Source organism: Schistocerca cancellata, chromosome 8, assembly GCF_023864275.1.
Source record: "Schistocerca cancellata isolate TAMUIC-IGC-003103 chromosome 8, iqSchCanc2.1, whole genome shotgun sequence".
NCBI lineage: Eukaryota > Metazoa > Arthropoda > Insecta > Orthoptera > Acrididae > Schistocerca > Schistocerca cancellata.
In genome coordinates, this window is record NC_064633.1 from 76,981,360 (window position 1) to 77,006,349 (window position 24,990).

The 24,990-nt window shown below is 37.9% G+C and overlaps 1 protein-coding gene across 1 annotated transcript in view; it reads left to right on the forward strand.

Annotated features, from left to right (window-relative positions):
* The window catches only part of LOC126094750 (N-alpha-acetyltransferase 15, NatA auxiliary subunit), a 283,050-nt gene extending 279,072 nt beyond the window's left edge, over positions 1-3,978 (forward strand). Inside the window, exons 15-16 of the mRNA XM_049909300.1 lie at positions 138-235; positions 1,220-3,978. Of these exons, the coding sequence (XP_049765257.1) occupies positions 138-235; positions 1,220-1,408 (287 nt within the window). The 3' untranslated portion in view covers positions 1,409-3,978. The remainder of the gene's footprint in view (positions 1-137; positions 236-1,219) is intronic.
* The last annotated feature ends 21,012 nt before the right edge of the window (positions 3,979-24,990 follow it).

The window sequence follows — 24,990 nt, forward strand, 5'->3', positions numbered from 1 at the left end:
CTTGGGACTTCCACATCTGATTTTTCTCTATCTTCAGAATGAGGTTTTGTTACTTCAGAGAGAAGTTTGCATTAGCTATGCATGTTTATATTGGTAACAGTGTGTAATCTTGTAGTCAGTTATCTGTAATGTTTCAGGTGCTAAAATGATGTATCGTCTTGACCCATCTAAACAAGAGACTGCACTAAAATTGGTTACCAAATTGGATAAGGATATTGCTGACGTAAATCTACAGGTGAGCATGTCAATTCCTACACTGCCTAAGCTCTTTCTGTTGAATTTGTGTATCCTGGCATACGTAACAGTATGATACTGAAAGTCCTGAATGGAATGAAAATAATGAAGGGACCACTCACCATACAGTTAAGATATAGCGCAGTCAATAGAAGTGTTAATAACACTAAAAACTTTGTTAAGCTTTCACACAGCGTCCTCCTTCAGAACTAAATAGTACAAAACACACACACACACACACACACACACACACACACACACACACGCACACCTCCCAAGTATAATGCATATTTCCGTGGAGTACACAAAAAACTATTGTGACATTTTCAAACAGCTGAGTAGTACAGTAGTACAGGTTTAAAATTCTTGCCTAATTAAAGAGAATGAAGCAGTCTGGTGACTTTCAAGCAGTAAAAGTTAAGCTACACAATTTTTAGATCTTCAGTATTTCCCTAAATCGTTAGGTAAGTAGTAGTTTCTACAACAGACACATCATTACCCCCTTTCACTGTCAGATATTAACCAAGAACATTTTCAGAATTCTAAGGAATAAAGGTAACAACTCACTGTGTAGTAGAGGCATTGAGTGTCTGAAAGACAAATAAACTAGACTGATAACTTTGCTAACTTTTGGATGAATCCTTTTTCTAGCTGTAGGGCAGATACACAAACATGCAAGCTTCTACGGCTAGGTTGTCGCAGGAAAGGATATGTCTGAAAGCTGGTGAAGTTCTCAACTCTTGGTTATAGGTCTTTTACTATTCCATGAGCTGTTAGCTTTATCTTTAAAGTCCCTGCACTCCACCAGGACTTTCCATTACTCAGGTTAGCATTTTGTCTTGTAAAATGACTGCCATTTGCTTCAAAAATTGTGTAGATTATAATGACCATATACATGATTTGAGAGAAAAATAATGTGATTAATTTCCTTTGATTTACACAGACTTGTGTTTCAGTTATTAATAATTAATTATTTCTTAAACAGAACTGCACAGAAGTACTTCGCCTGCTGAAGACTGGTGAGCTGGGAACCTGCCCTACGACCACACTGGCAGACTACACAGCACGTTGTCACTCTCTCTTCCCATACGCACGTGCCTTTCGTCCTGCAGAGGCCACCAATGCTTCAAACAACCACATTACTGAAAACTGTGTCGGGAACATTGTCAACTGATGCCGGATTGCAGCCATTGCTTGGAGCAATGGGATTTCAAGTGCTACCCTTGGTATTACTGACTGAGTGCAGACCACTCCGACAGTCCAGGTCCGGGCATGTTGCCTGATGTCAACTTACAGCACTGAGAATATGACACATTGCTCTTTAAATTTTAGAATGAGCTGTCTTTTTTTTTCCAGTTTATGCACATGTGCGGAATCTCCAGTACACATTTTAAAAATTCGCAGTTGTGTCAGTCTTTCAAAAATGTTCATGTAACATTATTTTTATTTTATTTTATTTTTTTTTTTAAAGAAATATGTAGAAAATGTAGTTGTGGAACCAGAAGTACCCAAAAAAAGAACTTGAGTTAAACACTTAACTCTTTCATTTAGTTCAATTTATTGGTCATTTGTAATAATTACTTTATTCTGTATTTTGAGTTTCAAATGAAGTTATCACAGAATCCTGAGGAGGCTGCAGCAAGAGACAGTGTCGTCAGTGAGATCACGCCTTTGAGTGCATCGAAACATTAGAAGACAGCACTAGTAAACTCATTGAAATTTAGAGGAGGAAATCCATTTAAATAATTATTATAAACTGAGTGACATTTCATAGTTAAGAAAATGTTTGGCTATCAAGCATTTATTCATTGTATTTCATCATTTTAAAAATGCATAGTGCCTGACTTCCAGAAATTGTATTGAAGCAGCAAAAGTAGAGCAGAGACTTGTCTTGCCATCAAGACTGTAGATATTAGTTAACAAAATGTGGAAGTGATACATCAGCCCTTTTCCTTAACTTACATTGATGTGTCAGAGTATCGTATTGCCTTCTTCTCGAAGGTTGGATGTAGCAATAGAATTAATAAATGCTGCGACGTTTACTGAACTGTTGTGTGTGTGAAAAATCAGTGAAGCAGTCGTGATACAAACACAGGACATGTTGCTGAGCTCTGTAGCACTGCAGAGGATTGTACTTGCAACCAAAACCAGGACTTCAGCATCAAGTAAACCCAGATATTCTTGGGAGTAAACTACATAATGTTATCAGGAAGAGTATCAGAGTGTGACTGTAGCTCTAGTTGTGTTGTTTTAACAGCAGCTGCTGTTGTTGAAGATGCAATCACAGATTTGCTGTGGTTGTCCATCAGGCACAAGAATCTTCCATCTGTTGTATAAAGTTGTATAACTCTGTAATTGTTTCCTTTTATGAGTATGTATATTTTGTAAATATTTATTCTGTGTTATATTTTATAGGTAGTATTTTCTGAAATATATCTTTTGTTACAGACATTCTGAACTGTAATAAGGTGCCTTTTCCCGCTTCGTGAACAAAACTGTTAAAAAATGTTTGTGTAGTGTATGTCGGAATATGTAAAACATGCGTAATCTTTAACTGTAGAATCTACATTTACAGAAGGATAGATTTCGAGCTATAATATTGTTTTCCTCAGAGCATGATTAGCGCATGTCCTGTGTGTTTCTTGGCCAAGTTCAAGAATGTATGAATTATATCATAGGACACAAGTTATATTGTGAAGCATATTCCTTAAATACAGAGCAGTGACACTGAATGCCTAAGGTAAACACTCAGTATTGCTACAAAATTTTGAACTTTCAATTTTTTGTACAGTAGGATTTGTCCTTCTGTGATAATATTTAATGGAAGCAATCTTGGAGTGTTTTCCCAGTGTCCATTTGTAAAACATACTCTTCATGAAGTGTATGAGTTACTGCTCTGTATACATGTCCATTCATGTAGATACTCATGTCATCTTCAACACTTCTCTGATTCTTTTGTGTCTGAAATTCACATTATCAGCCGAAAACGAAAGAAGTTGTTGGCCATTGGCTTTGTAATCTGGTCTTTCTTCCTGTTTGAAATGATTATTTAAAAAATTATTTTGACCGAATTTGGCAAGTTACATCATACAATCAGTTGAAGAGCACCGTGCTGCTTGTCATCTGCATATGTCATTTCACTTTTTTAATGCTTGTGTATTGTATTTTATTTCATGCTATTGAATAAAAGTGTGTTCAAGAAAACAAATTGTAAAAATATGTATGGTATTAGTTAGCTGATCTTACCAGCATTTTATAATACTTGCGAATGCTGTTAGCACATGAGTGGTGTGAACTTCACTGTACTGATGGTTGTCTTGTCCATTCCATTTGCATGCATGTAAAAACTAAAATTTTGTTACACTTTCTCTTTTTGTGACATACCAATTTACTTAAGTGTTGCAAGTTTTCAGGCTTCTCATTAAAATTGTAACAATAACTGGATTCCGAAATAATTTAGTGCGCCTTCTGCTGTTGATCTTTGATGATTACAGCGATGTATTTAGCCACTTTAGTTTGTCATTCCAGTTTATTTAGCCAGTGGCACAGATTATCAGTACTTACATAAAACACAATTGTGTTCTTGTATCAATTTGCATGTATGTAAACATGCAAAAAGGCTTAATTTATCTTTATTGTTAAGTTTTTATCCATTACACATAAAGTCTTTGCAAATATCCTGGTAAATTATTTACTACATACATTTCAAGGATTAAAGAAAAATGTCTGCTCCATTTCTAAAAACTGTCTATTTGTAACACCAATTGAGTCCTGAACTGTCCATAAATAAATCTCAAGTTATTTTGTGTGAATAAATAAAATCAAAGCAATGTCTTTCTTATAAATAAGACACAACAAATATTAGGCCAGTGTTAAAGTGAAGTGTAAGCAGTATGTACATCACAGTAGACTTTTTTCCCTGAGAATTCATATGCCTGCTGGTGATTGTCATGGACATAAAATAATCCTTCCCTAATGAAAATGCCACTGTCTGTAAATAGGATGCAGGAGGGAAAATTCACAGTGTTGGTATTCTGTTGCTACCTTGACAGTGGGGTTGGCTCACTGGTTCTGCCTGCCTCAACATCTGTAAGTAAATGATAAACACGGAGAATATTTCACCAGAAAAAGACACTTCCCTCCATGAAGAAATAATTATAGATAAAAAATGTCTTTCACTAACAGAAGACTTGAGATGTTCCCATTTCCATTTTGAAACCACTGACTGTTTCAAGGATAGCAGCAGAATCTTCAGAGCCAACCGTAAAGACTAGTGGCATATGAGTAAAAGAGGGTGCTTAGGGAGGAAAGGATTAATATAATGACAGTATCAAGAGGAATGTGTCATTCACTTAATTATGAATACCAAGTGCATGATGTTAAACACTCACAAATGCACAGGAGTTTGATATGAAGACCAGTTAGGCTACTTGCAGCAAGATAATATGGACTTCAATACTCAAGATCATGCAGTTCAGTCCACAGTGTGTGCTCATAAAATTGCACTGATGGAATTGTCATCAACTGTGGACACGGTAACTGTCATCCCATCGCTAACCGCGAATCACTCTTAATGATGACAAGAAACCCATATCCATAGCAGTAAATAAACCACACTACTTAAAATGACATAATTTAATGGAGGAGTTACCAGAAGTATGAAGTGTTATCAAAAAATAAGATGAATGAATTTTTTTAGCAGCAGCTGCTGACACTACAACTATTTGTTGTAATTCATCTGATAGTCTAATACGTTGAAACAGGAAATGTCAAGTATGAATATGTACTGACTTGTCAGTCAGCGTCCAGAGAAGCTAGAGTAGGATTGTGTTTACTGTGTCCATCGTGCATCATGGATTTTGAACAATGCGTCAACATTAAGTTTGATTTCAACTTGCAAAATGGTGTCAAGGAAACTCATGACATACTGAAATTGGTTTATGGCAATAATGCTGTAAGTGTGAAAACTGTTTAAAAGCAGTAGGCGTGATTTAAAAGTGGAAATGAGTCAGTAAAAGATGAGCAACGTTCATGACATCTGTTAACCTCAAAAATGGAAGAAAATGTGGAAAAAGTGGCAAAAATTCTTCATTCAAATAGGTGAATAACTACTCAAGAGCTTTCTGAAGAACGCAAGGCCTTTCAACTGGTAATTTGCAAACTAGGTGAGTGAGTGCAAAATTTGTTCCTGGACTTTTAAATGATGAACAGAAGGAAAATCATTTGTCCGTTTGCACAACGTTGAAGGATTGTCTTCATTCGGATCTGGTCTTCATGTCCAAAATTGTAAGTGGAAATGAAACTTGGGTCTATGAATATGACCCTGAGATGAACATTTAGAAGTCTCAGTGGAAAAGCAGTGAATCTACTCGTTCTAAAAAGGCAGGTCAGTCAAAATCGAATATCAAATTCTGCTCTCCCCCACCCCACCCAATATTGATGGCACAGTGTGATCAGGGTTCATTCCAAGGGAAACAACTGTAAATCCCAAATTTTTAAGGGCATACTGCAATGTCTGTGAAAAAATGTACAAAGAAACAGACCAGAAAAATGGGCCAGTGGCTTCCTTCTTCATCACAACAATGCATTGTGCCACACCTCGCTATTGATTTGCGAGTTTCTGTCCAGAAAAATATTCCTGACTGTTCACATGTGCCTTACTCACTAGATTTAGCACCATGTGACTTCTAGCTCTTCCCAAATACCGTATATACTCGAATAATCTGCACCCTCGAATAATTCGCGCACCCCAATTTTAAGGAAGAGGGAAAAAAAATTCTTTTTTGCTTTAATTCGTTTTATACATAAAAAAAAAACTGTTCCAACGTTATGATGTGTTCAAAAGTATGTATAATAACTACTGGTTTGAAGCAACGCTGCTGTACAGGTTGATACATCGCTGAAACGTAACCAATTCAGCGGCGTGCAGCTGGCCAGCCGGTGGCGGGCGGCCAGCGGTGTGCAGCTGGCCGGCTGGCCCATTAGACGGGCGGGCGGCCAGGGAACATTATCACCGCCAGCCGGAACTCTACGCGTACTTACAATAGCAAAAAAAGAAATGTGAATTATCTTGTTTAAGAATTTGTTGATACAGTATGTGCAATAAAATATTTTAGTCAATACTGGTACGTTTCCTCTCTTACCACTCTGTTCATCACTTTCATCGTCACCACTAGCGGGAGAATCATTGTCGTCTTCACCATCGTCCCATAGAGCGTCATCCTCTGTTCCATCCTGTGAATTTGTGATTCCACATTTTTTGAAAGATGTTTCCACCAGTGGTTGCGGAATGGAGTCCCATGCACTTTTCACCCATTCACAAATCTGGGACAAATCCGGCCGTTTGATTTTTCCACTAGGAGTGAACTTATGGTTTTCATCAGCCATCCATTGCGTATATCACTGTTTAAGTGCAGCTTTGAATGGCCGATTTATACACACATCTAGTGGTTGTAGGATGGATGTTAGGCCTGCAGGGATAATGATCAAGTCAGTTTTTCTTTTTTGTAATTTGTCTCACACTTCCTTAGTTGTATGTCCGCGGAAGCTGTCCAGGACCAACATGTTGTGTAAATTCAGTAACGCGTCATAATGACGTTGCCAAACGTGTCACCCAGTCAATTATAAGTTCATTGTCCATCCACCCTTTCGGATTCGCTCTCACTAACACTGGTATGCCTTTTACAGATATTTTCGGAGTAGTTTTCCTTTTAAATATCATGTAAGGTGGTAGCTTTCGTCCATCGCCAGTTACACACAACATACTGTACATCTTTGTTTCTCACTGCCACCAGTTCATATCATGATGCTGGATTCTCCTTTCCTGTTCACTGTGTTGTTGAGCGGCATCTCAAAATAGACTGGCGTTTGATCCACATTACCAATTTGCGATAATATATAGGACTGTTTACTGTGCAGATTTATCATATAACGATGAAAATTCACTATTCTTTCCTCGTAATCGCCTGGAAGCCACTGAGCGATAGTAGTATTCCTCCGGAATCCTAAACCATTTTGGTCGAAAAATCTTGATAGCCAGCCCCGGCTAGCTTTGAAACTGGTAATGCCTAGTTCTTTGGCTAAAGACAATGCTTTAAAGTGGCACATTTCACTCGTCACTGCGCATCCGTATTGTCGCTTCTCATCTACATAATCGCAGAGCCTTTTCTCAAGGTCCAGATGCTTCGCTTGTTGGTCGCGAAATGCCCGGCAGTTACTATTAGTTTCTTGAAGCTGCGTTTTATTTTGTCGCTAGTCGCGAATACAACTCTCACTCACCTCCTCCTTTCTTCCTGTTGCACGGTTTCTTCAATAATTTTCACTCTTTCTTTAGCAGTGTACGAGCGATAAGGAGAACTTGTAGCCATAATTAACAAGTTTGAGACGTTAATACTTCACTCCTAACGTGCTACTGATGCGTCACAGACAGAGGCTGCAACAATGCTATAGTATAATGGGATGTATTGTTGGAGGCGGAGCAGTACCAACAATATTTCGAATAATCCACGCACCCCAGTTTTTCGTCCTAAAATACGGGAAAAAACATGCGCGAATGCCCAGAAAGTGATGCACCACATTTTTATTTTCAACTATTCCTTATTGAACATAATGAGAATTACACACACAAAAGAATGGTGTTTTATCTACACGCCCTGTTTCTCCACATAATCTCCATCCCGTTTTATGGCCTTTCTTCATGTATGCCCTGTCAGTACCAATCCTTGTTCTGGTGGCAGAGCAGTGCTCCTCTGTGTGAACTTCCATTGCTAATTAACAGATGCAGTGCCAACTGCTGAGTCGTAATGTGTCTCTCCTCGCGAGTGACAACATCAGCTTGCTGCAACATGTCAGCTGTGACAGCTGTGGATGGTCTCCTCGACCGTTGCAAATCGTGGAGCTCCACCGAACCGCCTTCTGATAACATCGCCCTCCTTGCCCAGCGACTAACTGTACTTCTGTCAACAGCAGTTGCCCCATAGACTTTGCACGAGTGTTTGTGAATATTCCCCACAGTTTCTTTCTCTGCAGTGAGAAATTCATTGATGGCATGTTGCTTGTAACGTACATCACCTACAGACGCCATTTTGAAACTGTCCTGCAGCTATGCTATCTGTCGAAAGTGACGAAAACTTGGCGCGCTCACTCAGGAGACTTGAAATGTACATACATAACGTTTTGCATTTGAGCATTGTTTTTGCCTAAAAAAAAATAAAATAAAAAATTTTAAAAAAATGGGCGGTGCCTTACTTTCTGGGCAAGCCGCGTAAAACTGTTTTGACACCATTCCTGACATGGAGAGGGCCACAACAGAACAACTGGATCTCTTTCCAAAATAAATGTTCCATAATGGTTTGCTACCCAGGAACAGAACTTTGAAGGAGATCCAAAGAAATTCCATGGAAGCTTATTGCTTTGTTTCTAATAAAACTATTCGCCATATTTTTTTATCACGTCTCGTATATCCATTTGCATACATTAATGTGTACAGTACCATCTTTTAGGGGTTATGTGAGCAGGACAAGATTATTCTTGTGAAGGGCACACGGAAGGAGACTAAATTGTACCTACACTATGGTATCAATTATTAGAAAATAAAGAAGACTGGCAGCTTTGTCTGACCAAATGTGGCTTTGGCTCTGGATGTGCTCTAGTAGATGTAAGTAGGTGTCAAACTCATACACTATCTCAACTGGTCACAAATGGCAGTTGCAGCTTGATATTGTCCAAAATTTTGATTGCATATAAGCATTTAGTGCATTTTCTGTTGGTTCAGAATGGAGTCATTAATATTCTACAAAAGCTAGGTATGCCCAATCTACATAGTGTCTGTCTGCCCATTTATTTAATGCATCTCAAAGTAGTGGGTTCTTCGACTTGAGACTGCTCTGGCCCATAGGACAAGAGTATAAGCTAAACCTCCAAGAGAATTTTACACAGTGACCTAACAATGACTTTTGTCCAGAATGAAACATCACTTATATGATATGTCAAAGATCATCCTCATACAAGATATTCAGTCTGAAAACAGCGCAACTCTCTAGAGATGAATCTGCATTGTGTTAATGCCCTGTGAAAGTTCTTGTTTCCTCCCTGCCCCCCTCTCCCATTTTTCCCTATCTGTCTGGATTATGAGATGAGTGCTGTTGGTAAAAGTACAAAAAGTAGAATCATAAGTGAAATGATGATATAAAGAGACAAATTGAGTCTCATAATTTACTTTGTGTATGTAGCATATGAGGGTAGTATAGGTCGTAAATTTCCATGAAAGAATGGAATATTTCTGTAGTGGCTTCATGGTTGGTAAGCTTGGTTATTCCGAGGATCATATAAAGAATTTCAGTTGTGTATAGTGAACAGTTCATTGTTGACAGCCATCTGAATTGATCATTGTGCTGACTGTGACTGAAAATGGTTATGCTGTTAAAGATTTTCATTTGAATGGTTGGACTGCCACACAAATCAAAACAGAATTGGATGAAGTTCACATAGACTCTGTGTCATTGTTGAATGCAATTTACTTTTGAATGAATAAATTTAAATGTGGTCAGACAAGCACCAAAGATGAAGCGCACATTGTTGATTCAATTGAGGTCACCACAAAAGAAACCACAGACAAAATCCACAATACTGTAATGTAAGACCATCAAAAAAATCTGTAAGGTAGATGAGACTGTAGGTGTCTCAGCTAAGCAAGTACATAATACCCTGCACAGAGAATTGGCTATGAACAAGCTGTGTGTGAGGTGGGTATCACGACTGATCATAGTCTACCAAAAGTACATTTGGCACAGCATTTCATTGCAATATCTGGCAATGTGTTTAACTGCAGTCTGCAAGACTTTTTGTGTCAATTTGTGACATGATGATGAAACCTGGATCCAGTGTTACACACCAGAGTGAAAGCAGAAGTCAAAACAATGGCCAAAGATGAGTGAAAGTGCACTGAAGCTAATGTCAGCTAGTAAGGTGATGGCCACTTTTTTTAAAATCACACATCAGTGATAATGATGAAAAGTGCATGAATTCGGGTTTAAATTGGTTTCTTCATCCAACCTATTAACCAGCCTTAGCCCCATACGACTTCTTTCCTAACTTGAAACCTTGGCTTGCTGGGAAGAAATTTTCATCAAATAAAGACTTGATAGTTGCAAGCAACTAGTATTTTGCAGAGTTTGACAGAACCTGTTGTTCCAGTGGTATGAAAGAGCTGGAGGATAATGGACTAAGTGTGTGTCCCTCAAAGGACACTGTGTCAAGAAGTAAGGTGAGTTATTTGTGAAATAAACATTTTTTCTAACTTTCTTACCAGGCTTATCAAACCATCTTTGTATATGCAGCATAGAGGAATGTACATATTTACTGTGGGTAATCCCATCTCTCTGCCCTGGAAACACTTTGACCTGCTGTATAGACAATACTGTATAAAATTGTAGTGCTTGTCTAAAATACTAGAAAAAGAATGTAGCAAAGCTAGGTGGAATTGGCTTTCTTCTTTAAATTTTGACAATTTTTTCACACTTTAACCCAGTAGTTTCCACAATCATGCTATCCTACTGGCTGTAGTTTACAGGAATGCATCATATTGTTTAAATGGCTGTAGCACAGTAATTAAGTAACAAATTTTCAGTAACTGGTAACAACAGACTTCTGATGTTAAAAATTTACATGATCACATAAAATAAACTTTCAGGTTCTATACTTTGAAGCACTCTTCGAAATAAAGTCCTACTCTCCAGTGTCTTCCTGGGAGTTTCAAGCTAGTCTGTTAAGAGACAAAGCCTGAAATTAATTTTTGCATCTTCCTTTGCATTTTCATTGGCTTGATAAGTAATAAATGCATTGTGCACTGTAATATTTAGTAACCTAAATAAATTCAAGCACCACTTTACACATTTTTCTTTCCACAAAGACAGCTTTTAGTTCCTCGTTTCTTCTGACTCGCTCACTTTCTGACACAGATCTTACTGGCACATGATCACAGGTATCCCCACGGTTGACTGTTGTCAGTCATCAACAGATGGCACAGCAATATAATTTTACATGCAAAAGTGCAACTGATGACTACATATTCAGGTTTCTACCAGTGCAGATATTAGCAGCGTATGACATGTACTCGAGTTCATGGTTTGAGTGGTTACATACATCTGGACCTATTAATAAGGCAGTTTATCCCAACCTTTGCCTAACATCTATGTTCACCACATCCTTATCTGAAACCAGGTTCTTCAAATGAATCCCAAATGGTATCATTGCTCACACAATTGTTGTTGAGCAGTCATTCAAAGTGTGATTGAGAAATGATACGTTAAAGAACTGCTAATGGAATGAAAGAAATTTGATTTATACTCCTACCATTAACAGTTGTTAGCTGTTTTTAAAGGTCAGCTCAACACCTAAGTTAAGAATAGGTGTGATCCTATATGACGAGGTGAATAGTCTAATTCATGATGGACTCCATCAAATGTCAAATAAATACACACTCCATACATCCATAACCAAGCTGGGATCGTACAAAATCTCTTAAAAAAACTTGCTGCCTGCTTCCCAAACCATATGATTGGATCATTTTGAAAATTGCTTTTAGGTTCATTAATTGTGGCCAAAATATGGCTCAGAAATATCAAAACTAAAATTTAGAAGGTGACCCTTGTTCTCTTTTCAGACACATTAACACTACCACAGAGATCATATTCAAAAATTTTAAATATGATTTGTTTGTTCACTGCTCCAGCTTCAAATATGTATGTGATGTGTTACTGATATGAAGTTGTAAGTAGACTGATAAATGGTAAGCGTGTTCATATATGGTGAGCACCGAACTGGGGTTATTGCATGAAATTAAAACTACTTAGAGCAATTGAGGGGAGCGGCGCAACAGTGGTGTAACCAACCCTCTCCAATACCGAAAATGAGATATTGGTGCCATCTGTTGTCTAGTGAGGTGAACTACCTTTCTATCATGTGGCATAGACCAATATCACCTCATACATATTATTTAGAAGCCACTAATTTCTTCCTTCGAACAAACTTCTGTTTTGTTTGAGTGCAACATTGGTCCAACCCAAAACAGCTAATGAGAGGTCAGTAACTGGACCACGTGTAATAACACCAAGTATGGCTGACATTCAGGGCGAGAGTGATGTCTCAAGCAATGAAAATAACGAAGAAACAGTGGAAAACTGTGGAAGGAAAAGGGCAAGGTGTATACATTCCTGGGGCAGGAATATAAAGAAGAGAAAAAGAAATACAGGAGAAGAATATGTAGGGAGAAACAGGCAAGAAAGTCCACAAATGTAAACAAGGCCCACCATGTGGTTGTCAACATAAGTGTTATGCATGTTGCAGTGAAGAACAACGTGAAACAGTGTTCAATAAGTTTTGGAATATGTGTGACTTAAGCATACAAAATGCGTATATTAGTGGGCGTGTGAAAGTAAACCTAGTGAAGAAAAGATGTGGTGCAAGTGGAAATAAGAGCAGGAGACAACACACCCGTGAGTATTATATTTCGTTAGATGGTAGTGATAAAAGAGTTTGCAAACAGGCATTCATATCTTTGATTGGAATGGGTAATGGTACACTTTCGAGTGCAGTTTCACAGAAACAGACTGAGGGAACACCAAAACAAGATGGTCGTGGGAGACATGGAAATAGAGCCAATCATCAGTCCAATTTAGTTGTAAATCATACTACTAGTTTTCCATTGCTCAAAGTCATTATTCAAGAGCTTCTGCTCCAAACAGAAAATATTTGCTTGAAGGTCTTAATGCAGCTATTATGTATAATCTTCATGTTACTTGGATGAAACAGGAACATATCCTGAGGATATTGTTAGTGAGCATATTTACAGGGATATATTTTAAATACAAAATTCAACCTCTCTTTTTCCTCATCGTCTACTGACACATGCAAGGTGTGTGATACATGCGGAGGAAGATGTTGAAAAAGCTAATGTCCAAAAAGAGTTAGATTTGCATTAATTAAAAGTGGAACAGGCATATAATAATCTAAAGACTGATACAGCTTATTCTTAAGATCACAGTTCTGTGAAAGTGATAACATTCGATTTACAACAAGCTCTGCCTACTCCACTAGTGAAGGACAAGTAAAAGAAAATTTAATGTAACTGAAATGCAACAGGTTGATTTCATACGTTCAAAGCCTTTAACTGTTGACATATAACTTTTGTGTGCATGATTGTACTTCAGATGATGTGCACACCTATGTATGGCCAGAACATATTGCAGAACGGGGTGCTGATGAAATATCATGTTTAATTAAATATACATCCAACAATCTTCAAAATATTGATAAATTAATTGCATATTCTGATAACTGTTTTGCTCAAAATAAAAATATATCCTTGGAATGTTTTTGGTTTCAACTTATTCACAAACAATACATTAAGGAAACAGTTCACAATGGGTTTCAACTTATTCACAAACAATACGTTAAGGAAACAGTTCACAAGTATCTAGTATCAGGTCATAGCTACCCTGTGATAGGGACTTTGGACTCATAGAGAAGAAAAGAGATTGGAAAAATATGTGTATACACCTGCTGGGTGGGTAGATCTTATAAAAAATACTAGGGCAAGTAAAAGAAAATTCAATGTAACTGAAATGCAACAGGTTGATTTTATAAGTTCAAAACCTTTAACTGATAAAATAACTGATCGTAAATTTACTGAGGATAAAGAACCTGTTGCTTTCAGTCGCATTTCAGTGCTGAAAGTCTTTGTTGAACAACCATGGAAATATTGTATCAGGTATTGTTATTCAGATGGTATAGAGCAAAGTGCATATGAAAATATTGTTAAAGGAGAAAGGATAAACACACCCTTGAACTACAACATGTTCAGCTAGTACCAAAATATTCTATGCCAAGGCCAATAAACCCAAAGAAACTTAAAGATATTAATGAACTTTTGAAAAGTGTTCCATCCATTCACCATTCATTTTACAATAGTCTGGTATCTCAAAACAGAACTGAGAAAGATGAAAATATACAACATATTGTGGAGGATGACAATGAAGACATTTTTGATATTCCTGATTGTGTATAGTAGGTTACTGTGTAATCTTGCAAAACACATACTGAAAAAGAAAGCTCTTGCTTATAATCATAAGTTTATAATCTTAATATTTTACTGACAGAACCACTTTGTGTAACGTGTTCCTACTTTAAATTCATATTAAAACTTGTAAAAGAACCATTAGGATGAACATATGATTAATTACATTACATTGGCAAATAACGTTTTTTCTTCTTCTCATGTACACAAAAATGTCAGTGCAGTAGTGGTCTAACCAAGAAAACGAGTTGCAGGTGCATCATAAAAACTTCAATATTTTTAAAACATATTCACAAAAGACTTTATAACATTGTGATTGAGTTAACCAAACATCATGGAGTACACCACTACCAAAAAAAGTTGGCTTTCCAAATTCCATGAAAAACCACAATTGTATAACTTCGACCTTCTGTTTCTCTATTTCTTAAAAAAGGTGGCTTAGACCACTGGTTCACTGACCCTCTCAGTTACATGATCTTGTAGCTCAAAATTAACTGACAGAACTTCTCCAATTTGATATCCAAAACAACAGAAAAGGAGAGATCATATATAGGTGAGAAGACATGTAGAAAGCCCTTCGTAGAGCTATTTGAGAATATTAGATATATTTTCTGAACCTATTGAAAAACTGATTAAGATGTCTGAATTTGAAAGACAGCAAAAGCTATCTGGACACACATAATGTCAGGTTTGTTTCCGTGAAACTGTCGTGTCTCTCACATTGAGTTAAAAATGCAGAAGGAAGATTTTTGTATTATTCTTTGTGAAGTGGTGCAAAATAGTGTATCTTATTATGGCCATATGCTGTGTTACAAGCCACGCTAAAAGACAGAAACGTACAGCTGCAAGTGCTTTGTCAGCATGATTGAGTAACAGTCTGGTTTCAGCTGTACTGCAGAGTAGTTGTTTCCATTGAATGCACAATATTTTGATAATGGCCCAGCATTCAGGTGCTGTGAATTTTAGTTTGTTACTTCTATTTGCTGCCTAGAATCCAAGTAGATTATGAACTGTTGTTGGTCTAGTGCCATTACTAATAGCAAGTTCAACTCCTGACATCCTTTGATGCTCTTTTGTTTTCCACATCTTACACTGTTATTTAGTGAAACACACATTCTCTTAGCATTCTTTAGCTCTGGTGGATGTGATTGCCAGTTGAGGTATTAATAAATTGAGTGTTTAAATTGAAATGTCTGTTAGTGTTTGTCAGGATTTCTGATATGTTGATTGAAATAAACTCCTTAATAATGCTGTCCCAAAACTTGGTATTTGTACCACGATACTGGTCTTATCGTACTTCATTTCATGATCACATTCAGGGCAGTGCTTGGTGACAGCTGATCTGCCTTGTTGTTTTAGTTGGGTGTATTGCTGATGTTCCTCGCAACTCCCCCCACCCAAAAAGACATGCCACATTCGCATAAAATGCGATACACATCAGGCTTTGCCGGCCAGGGTGGCCGAGCGGTTCTAGGCGCTACAGTCTGGAACCGTGTGACCGCTACGGTCGCAGGTTCAAATCCTGCCTCGGGCATGGATGTGTGTGATGCCTCTTAGGTTAGTTACGTTTAAGTAGTTCTAAGTTCTTGGGGACTGATGACCTCAGAAGTTAAGTCCCATAGTGCTCAGAACCATTTTTGAACATCAGGCTTTCCGTGACCTAAATTATCTTTAACATTACAAAGAATACCTTTTATCTTAGTTGAAGCAGCAAAATATACTGGCTGCCATGTTTCCATAGGAGTCTACCAGTCTTTCCAGATATTGGATGAGCATTAGGTAGATTAATCGATTTTTGGCATTTTCATCCTCGGTCTTAGTCTCAACCTCTTTCTGATTTTGACTGCATCGCCCATTCAGTTTGGTGATATGATTACCTGTTCCTTCAGAACGTCATTCACAGGTGTCTGAAAGTGTTAGAGTTCTATGTACTAGAGTCTTTAGCTTGAATTTCTGTGTGACAGATGGTGATGGCTGGGGATGTGGAGACAGGAGTCAGTGTTTGTAGGTTTCTTATATACACTCAGACCCAGGGATTTGTCCATTCTTCTATTAACTAAAAAATAAAAAGAAAGGTAGCTGGCTCTTTTTCAAGTTTTATTATGAATTTTAAATTACTGCAAATAGATTTTAAAAGTTGTAGGAACTCTTCAAGCTTTACTGCTCCGTGTGACTACATGATAGCCTTTTATTTACAATTCAGTTGACCTGAAGTCACAATTAAAACCAAAGCAATCATATCAGACTGTAATGAAGAAATGTTATATCCAGCTGGTGTTGACAGTAATACCAGCATAATATTTCATGACAAAATCATTTGATTTGGACAAAATGGTCTAGAGTCTTCCATTTTAAATCCAACTTAAATAGGACTCCTGTCACTCATCCATGAATTATAGACTTCTGTACTCTCCATGAAATCCTGGTTGTCTTCCATGAAACATACGTATTGAAACTTACCTTTGACTTTTACAGGTAAGTGGCCTAATGACTGAGATGTCCAGGAATGACTCACAACCATCCTCAAAGTTTTACTTCTGTCTTGTTTGAAAGTAAGGAGACTGACATATTGAATGGAAGTAAAGCTGTGAGGCCAGTTCGTGAGTTCTGCTTGGATAGATCAGCCAGTAGAGCATTTGCCCACAAAAGACAAAGGTCCCTGGTTTCAGCCGCAGTTCTGGACTCAGTTTTATTGGGCCAGATACTTTCAAATCAGTGCACACTGTGATGCAGAGGGAAAATTCATTCTGGAAAACCAAGTGGTGTTGGAGTCGGGGGAACTGTGGCATGTCCATATTTTGTTTTTGTTACCAACAAGGTATAAAGGTCCTCTACTTGAACCTAGGCAGTGCCACATACCTGCTCCTGTCCTTGGGGGAGCACATATCCTAAGGACTATGGACTGGACACTTGAAGCCAGTTAGTCAAAGAGCACCCAGTTCACCTTGCTACGAATCCTAGTTTAGTGCCTTTGTTTAGAGAGTTGATCCATCTGTTAGGTGAAGCCCAGCAGGAAAATGTTCATAGAAATACGGGATGATTCAAAAAACATTTACAAACTAACATGGCACATTGGGCATACAAAAAGGATGAGGAATCACATAAGAACCAGGGGTCACAAATGCCACGAAAGGGCACTACAGTCACAAGACTAAAGCTTCACAGTGAGTGTCTTCTTCACTGATGGGGCTGCATTCTCTCTCGAGGGTGTGGTGGGCATTCACAACCTGCAAACGTGGACAGATGTGAACCCACATGCTACACCTACACATGCTTCACACAGCAAGTTTATTCTAAATGTGTGGGCTGACATCATCGGTGACTGTTTAATTGGGCTGTACATTCTGCTGGACCTACTTGATTGATGCACGTATCTTGTATTCTTGCGAGAGGTTCTGCCGGACATGCTGAATGACATTCTCATGCCTATTCATCACCGCATTTGATTTTAGCATGGTGGAGTCCACGTTCATTTGAGCAGGAAGATGAGGACACATCTGCAGGTAACATTTCCCACCCGCTGGATTGGTTGCAGTAGGCCAGTTGCATGACTACCAGTATCAGCCGATCTGCCCCAATTCATTTTTTCCTGTGGAAGTATCTGAAGGACCTTGTGTATGAAACATCTGTTACATCACCGGAGAAGCTGGTGACCAAGATTGCTGTGGCAGCAGGATGTCTTTAAGATTGTCCAGGTATCTTTGAGTGTGTCGATGTCAGGCATGTCTTGATGCATCTGCACAAAACTGGGCATCTCCTGTAGTGGGCATCCATTTGTAGCATGTTACAAAATAAACACAACACAATGTAGTAGCCCCTGATGGCCTTTGTGACCCCTGGTTTCTATGTAATTACTAATCCTTGTGGTATGCATGATGTGCCATGTTAGTTTGTAAACTTCTTTTTAATCACCCCTTAGAAGTCATTGCCTAACTTCAATTGAGTAATGTTTGCAGCCTTAAGTCAACAAACCTGTTGTCCATGTAATCATTGATTTGCACAGATTGCTGCGATTATGAAATGGTGATAGGGATGGATTTGTCTCGCTCTTATAGTCATCAGCAAACTATTGCACTATTTTCATGCAACATACAAAGAATAAATGCAGAAGACTGGAGTAAGTACACCTAATGAGTAATATATTGTAAATATAACACTCATGAATTGTAGTAGTTAGACAAAATTGTTACTTTGCTCAGGGCACCTGCAGCATCCAAGTTCCTACTGACATTTTGAACAATGTGCTAGTTGAAGATTTAAATATGTATTATTATATCAACTGAAGATGGGCAAAAGCCTAAAAAGCGTACATCTACATCTATACTGCACAAGCCACCATACGGTGTGTGGTAGAGGGGACTTTGTGTTGCGTACCACTATCACCTCCCCCTTTTCTGTTCCAGTCACATATGGTGACCATTCAGGGACTGTTGAAAACAATGCTGCTGGGAAATAAATGGAATATAGTGATAGCACCATCAGTTACATGTGAGGCTCAATTATGTACATATCACCAAGGTATTTCCCATTGTCACTAACACTGTTACTAACTCTCAGTTTAGACCTTTTCTTTTTATGAACCCGTCTAAAACAGCTGCTGTCATTCAATACATGACATAGAATTGTGTGACAATACTGGAAGCTTCTGAATTACAGAATACATCTGGAAACTGAATATGAGTGAGAGTGGTGCATTTTTTGGAGATGAGTAGTGATAGTACTCAGTTCTGGTACCCATTTGACATTACAGAAAAATATAGAAATGTGATGCACAATTCCATTAATAGCACCCATGTAGAAGTACTTACAGGAAGCAAAAATGAAACTGGTATCCTTTGTAACTTTCTATGTCAATAGGCACTTCTCTGTTAGATATTAAGTTAAAAATAAAAGTGAACTCAACAAATTAAATATATTTGATATAGAGACAAAATTCCATCAAGGGGAATATGCTTTGGATTTAAGTTGTGTTTTTGGTCTTGTTTGCCATATAGTAAAAACTGTTCTATTAATCTTTGGTTCGGTTTGTGTCCTTCTCCCTTCTCCACTCAGTTTTTTTAATTGTTGACCCAAAATTTAGAACAAAGTTAAATTATAAGCTAATTCAGTGTAGGAGAAAATATAATTTTATCAAATTGTTTCTGAAAACAATCTAAACTCTGTTTTATCTTGCCATCTATTTTTTATTAAACTGTTTTTGTATTAATTTTGAATACGTTATGCCAGATTAACTGAAACTGCAGCTGTTTAAAGCTGCATATTGACTGTGTGCAATTGCTTCATTTGGCTGTTTTGCATCTGTAAAGACCACAATGGTTTTACACCTATGAAGTAGTTCTTAGTACTACCATACATTGACTTGCATACCAAGTCAAGAGATCACAGCACAGGCCAGTGTGTCTCAAAACTCTTTACGAGATCATAGAGAATTTTGCTAGTTTGCTCATTATTTTAATAAATAACGCAACCAACCACATTTTTAAGTATTTTTATTGATGCCAATACAATGTGATGCTTTTCGCGGATGATGCTGTTGTATACAGAAGTGTCACGTAATGAAGTGTAGGAAGACCTGCAGAGTAGAGGTGGCAAAAAATAACGTAACTGATAGAAATAACCGGTTACTGAGAAGTAACGGTTACTGCGATAACCATTCCTCTGATTCTGGCAGTTATTTCAATAACTGTTTAGTGTCAACAGTGCTTCGCGCCATCTGTTGGCCGAAGATCGTACTGCGCATTTGGAAGGCGTTCTATAGACCATGGGAATAACTGTGAGACTGCGCGCCATCTGTTGATAAGAACTGTGTACTATTTCGTGGGCCTTCGTTACTTTTAGCATAAACAATTAAATAAAGTTAATGTCCGAGCCGTGGCTGATAGGAGCTGCAGTACAGGCATTAACAAGTACGGTCGTTCCCTTAACCCACCGCCTTACGTGTTAATTTAGCTTGGACGGGTAGTAGAAGGAAAGTTACTTAGGAATTCGAGCGACTATGGAAATAACTGTCAGAGACCGGTATTCTCCTCTGGCAGTTATCGTTATTGGCTCGTAGTTCTAGTTCTCTGGTAGTTATCGGGCTACCACCACAGATAACCTGGAATAGAGGTGGGCCAAACGGTTATTCTGGAGTAACCGTTATCACAGTTCCAGTTATTCTTTGATAACCATTATCGTTAACCGTTATTAATAACTGCCAAGTTATTTTTCGCTAGCGAATACCGATAACTCCGACAGTTAAATAACGACATAGTTGGAATCCATCAGTTTAGTTATCAGTATAACTGCGAGTAGTGTGAAATAGCAGGAATGTCGTATGAATCGTGTCATAACCTTAGCTTATTAACTCCGGGTACATTTTAGTTGATGTTAGAACGATTATTAGTGTTTCATATTATATGTTTGTAGGTTATCGGTCGCTATTAGAAATATTATCTTCGCAGCTGCGACAGAAAGTACGCGGAACTTCGCCAAAGCACTGTTTAAGTAAAATGTTAACAACGTGCGTTTTTAAGTATGAAGTAATATGTAAACTGAGTACTGTAGGTTAAATTCGAAGCTTAATTTCTTCTGCTGCTCACATAATAGAATAAAGCGTAGAGCCTTATAATACAACAAAAAATATACGTAATGTGACAGATTCGTTTACTCCTGTGCTGTAAAAGCTAGTCCTATTGGGGAAAGTGTGAGTACGCTAATCCAAGTTTTATGTCAGATTTGCAAACTGCTCGATTTCTCCAGCGACAGCATGTTTATAACATATGAAGACATGCAGATCGAAAAGGTTGACAGTGTTACATTTCTGGGACTACAACTCGATAATAAATTCAGTTGGGAAGGGCATACCACATTTTTTCATTCTGTTATTTCATAAGGGAGCATATTCTGTGGTAACTTATCAAACGTAGCAAAAGTTTTTCGCATGTAAAAGCGTGTAATAAAAATCGTTTGTGGTATCAATTCAAGAACATCATGTAGGAACCTGTTCAAGGAACTTTGTATTCTAACCACTGCTTCCTAGTATATTTATTCCTTCATGAAATGTGTTACAAGTATTTCCAACCAATAGCTTAATACATAATATCAGTACTAGAAATGGGAACAGCAATCTACATAAAGACCTAAAATTACTTACCTTGGTCCAAAAGGGGTCCAATATTCAGGAACATGCATTTTCAATAAACTGCCAGCAAGTCAGCAACCATTAAAAACTTGGTTTCAGATAAGGCACGGTTTACAGTGTGTTTGAAAGACTATTTGATACAGAAGTGTCTGATTCCACCCGTCATCAATATGCCGGAAATGGCTATTTTAAGTGTGTCTATGACGTCACTGCATACACATGGCAACAAACACGAAGATACATATAAATAATACAATAACATTTCCCACCAAAAATACAATCAAACCAATGGGACAACTGCGGGAAGTTGGGGGTTTTAGGGTGAGGACAAGCTAGTAAAAAAAACACACCATGATCCCAAAATACAAAATTAAGAACAAAAAGAAAAAAAAATACAGCATTCTGCTACACCAACAAAAATCTGCAGGAATCGGACACTTCCCTTGACCAATATAGGTCAACTATAGGTGACCATACCAAAACACCAATACCCACAACTAAAAGTACGAAAATTGGAATCAGACATTTCCCTTGACCTATATAGGTCAACCTCAGATGACGATACTAAAACATCAACACACACAACTATGAAAATGGGAATCGGTCATTTCCGGTGACCTATATAGGTCCACCACAGCTACTGATGCCAAAAAACCAACACCTACAACTGCGAAAAATAAAACCACAATCCCAAAAGTCCACAAATCAATCATCCCTACATAAATTAAATCACATTCAATACATCATAAATACACAAAACATCACAGCTAGAAAAAAAAAAATTAATTACCACCAGCAAATTCCGGCACTGCAACCTAGATCGACAGCCCCCCCCCCCCCCCCTCACACACACACACACAAACCAACTCATAAACACCGTGCCGTAATGACATTCACACACCACAACACCTTTACGTCGAAGCAGACGGGTGGAATCAGACGCTTCCATTGACCCCTTCTTCTACTCTGTAGATGAATATCGTAACAGAGACTGATAGACCAGCTTAGGTAAAAATTCTGCTATATTTCTGTTTTGACAGTACTTGGTTGCAACAGTCAAGATCGGGTATTCTGTGTACGATAAATTTATTAAAAGTAAATAACTGTGTTTTATTCTGTCAGTGTACCAATTCTGTAAATATTAGCAATTACTGTGATATATTCACATATTTTGACAATCTCCTGACAAATGATGAGGATAATAATTATTATATTCCACTGTATTATGTTATACTTTCTGACATGTTATTTGTCATTCGCGATGGCCAGCGGCTATTTCCGTAGCAGTACGAAAATATTTGTTCGCTCCAGTTACTATCCTCTCTGGAAATATCACCTGGAACTACGACCTTTAACTGGAGTCACCGAGTCAGGAACGTCTAGACACACAGTTATTCCGTTACCAGCTTCCAGGTTAGAGGTGGCAAAAAATAAAGTAACTGATAGAAATAACCGGTTACTGAGAAGTAACGGTTACTGCGATAACCATTCCTCTGATTCTGGCAGTTATTTCAATAACTGTTTAGTGTCAACAGTGCTTCGCGCCATCTGTTGGCCGAAGATCGTACTGCGCATTTGGAAGGCGTTCTATAGACCATGGGAATAACTGTGAGACTGCGCGCCATCTGTTGATAAGAACTGTGTACTATTTCGTGGGCCTTCGTTACTTTTAGCATAAACAATTAAATAAAGTTAATGTCCGAGCCGTGGCTGATAGGAGCTGCAGTACAGGCATTAACAAGTACGGTCGTTCCCTTAAGCCACCGCCTTACGTGTTAATTTAGCTTGGACGGGTAGTAGAAGGAAAGTTACTTAGGAATTCGAGCGACTATGGAAATAACTGTCAGAGACCGGTATTCTCCTCTGGCAGTTATCGTTATTGGCTCGTAGTTCTAGTTCTCTGGTAGTTATCGGGCTACCACCACAGATAACCTGGAATAGAGGTGGGCCAAACGGTTATTCTGGAGTAACCGTTATCACAGTTCCAGTTATTCTTTGATAACCATTATCGTTAACCGTTATTAATAACTGCCAAGTTATTTTTCGCTAGCGAATACCGATAACTCCGACAGTTAAATAACGACATAGTTGGAATCCATCAGTTTAGTTATCAGTATAACTGCGAGTAGTGTGAAATAGCAGGAATGTCGTATGAATCGTGTCATAACCTTAGCTTATTAACTCCGAGTACATTTTAGTTGATGTTAGAACGATTATTAGTGTTTCATATTATATGTTTGTAGGTTATCGGTCGCTATTAGAAATATTATCTTCGCAGCTGCGACAGAAAGTACGCGGAACTTCGCCAAAGCACTGTTTAAGTAAAATGTTAACAACGTGCGTTTTTAAGTATGAAGTAATATGTAAACTGAGTACTGTAGGTTAAATTCGAAGCTTAATTTCTTCTGCTGCTCACATAATAGAATAAAGCGTAGAGCCTTATAATACAACAAAAAATATACGTAATGTGACAGATTCGTTTACTCCTGTGCTGTAAAAGCTAGTCCTATTGGGGAAAGTGTGAGTACGCTAATCCAAGTTTTATGTCAGATTTGCAAACTGCTCGATTTCTCCAGCGACAGCATGTTTATAACATATGAAGACATGCAGATCGAAAAGGTTGACAGTGTTACATTTCTGGGACTACAACTCGATAATAAATTCAGTTGGGAAGGGCATACCACATTTTTTCATTCTGTTATTTCATAAGGGAGCATATTCTGTGGTAACTTATCAAACGTAGCAAAAGTTTTTCGCATGTAAAAGCGTGTAATAAAAATCGTTTGTGGTATCAATTCAAGAACATCATGTAGGAACCTGTTCAAGGAACTTTGTATTCTAACCACTGCTTCCTAGTATATTTATTCCTTCATGAAATGTGTTACAAGTATTTCCAACCAATAGCTTAATACATAATATCAGTACTAGAAATGGGAACAGCAATCTACATAAAGACCTAAAATTACTTACCTTGGTCCAAAAGGGGTCCAATATTCAGGAACATGCATTTTCAATAAACTGCCAGCAAGTCAGCAACCATTAAAAACTTGGTTTCAGATAAGGCACGGTTTACAGTGTGTTTGAAAGACTATTTGATACAGAAGTGTCTGATTCCACCCGTCATCAATATGCCGGAAGTGGCTATTTTAAGTGTGTCTATGACGTCACTGCATACACATGGCAACAAACACGAAGATACATATAAATAATACAATAACATTTCCCACCAAAAATACAATCAAACCAATGGGACAACTGCGGGAAGTTGGGGGTTTTAGGGTGAGGACAAGCTAGTAAAAAAAAACACACACCATGATCCCAAAACACAAAATGAAGAACAAAAAGAAAAAAAAATTACAGCATTCTGCTACAACAACAAAAATCTGCAGGAATCGGACACTCCCCTTGAACAATATAGGTCAACTATAGATGACCATACCAAAACACCAATACCCACAACTAAAAGTACGAAAATTGGAATCAGACATTTCCCTTGACCTATATAGGTCAACCTCAGATGTCAATACTAAAACATCAACACACACAACTATGAAAATGG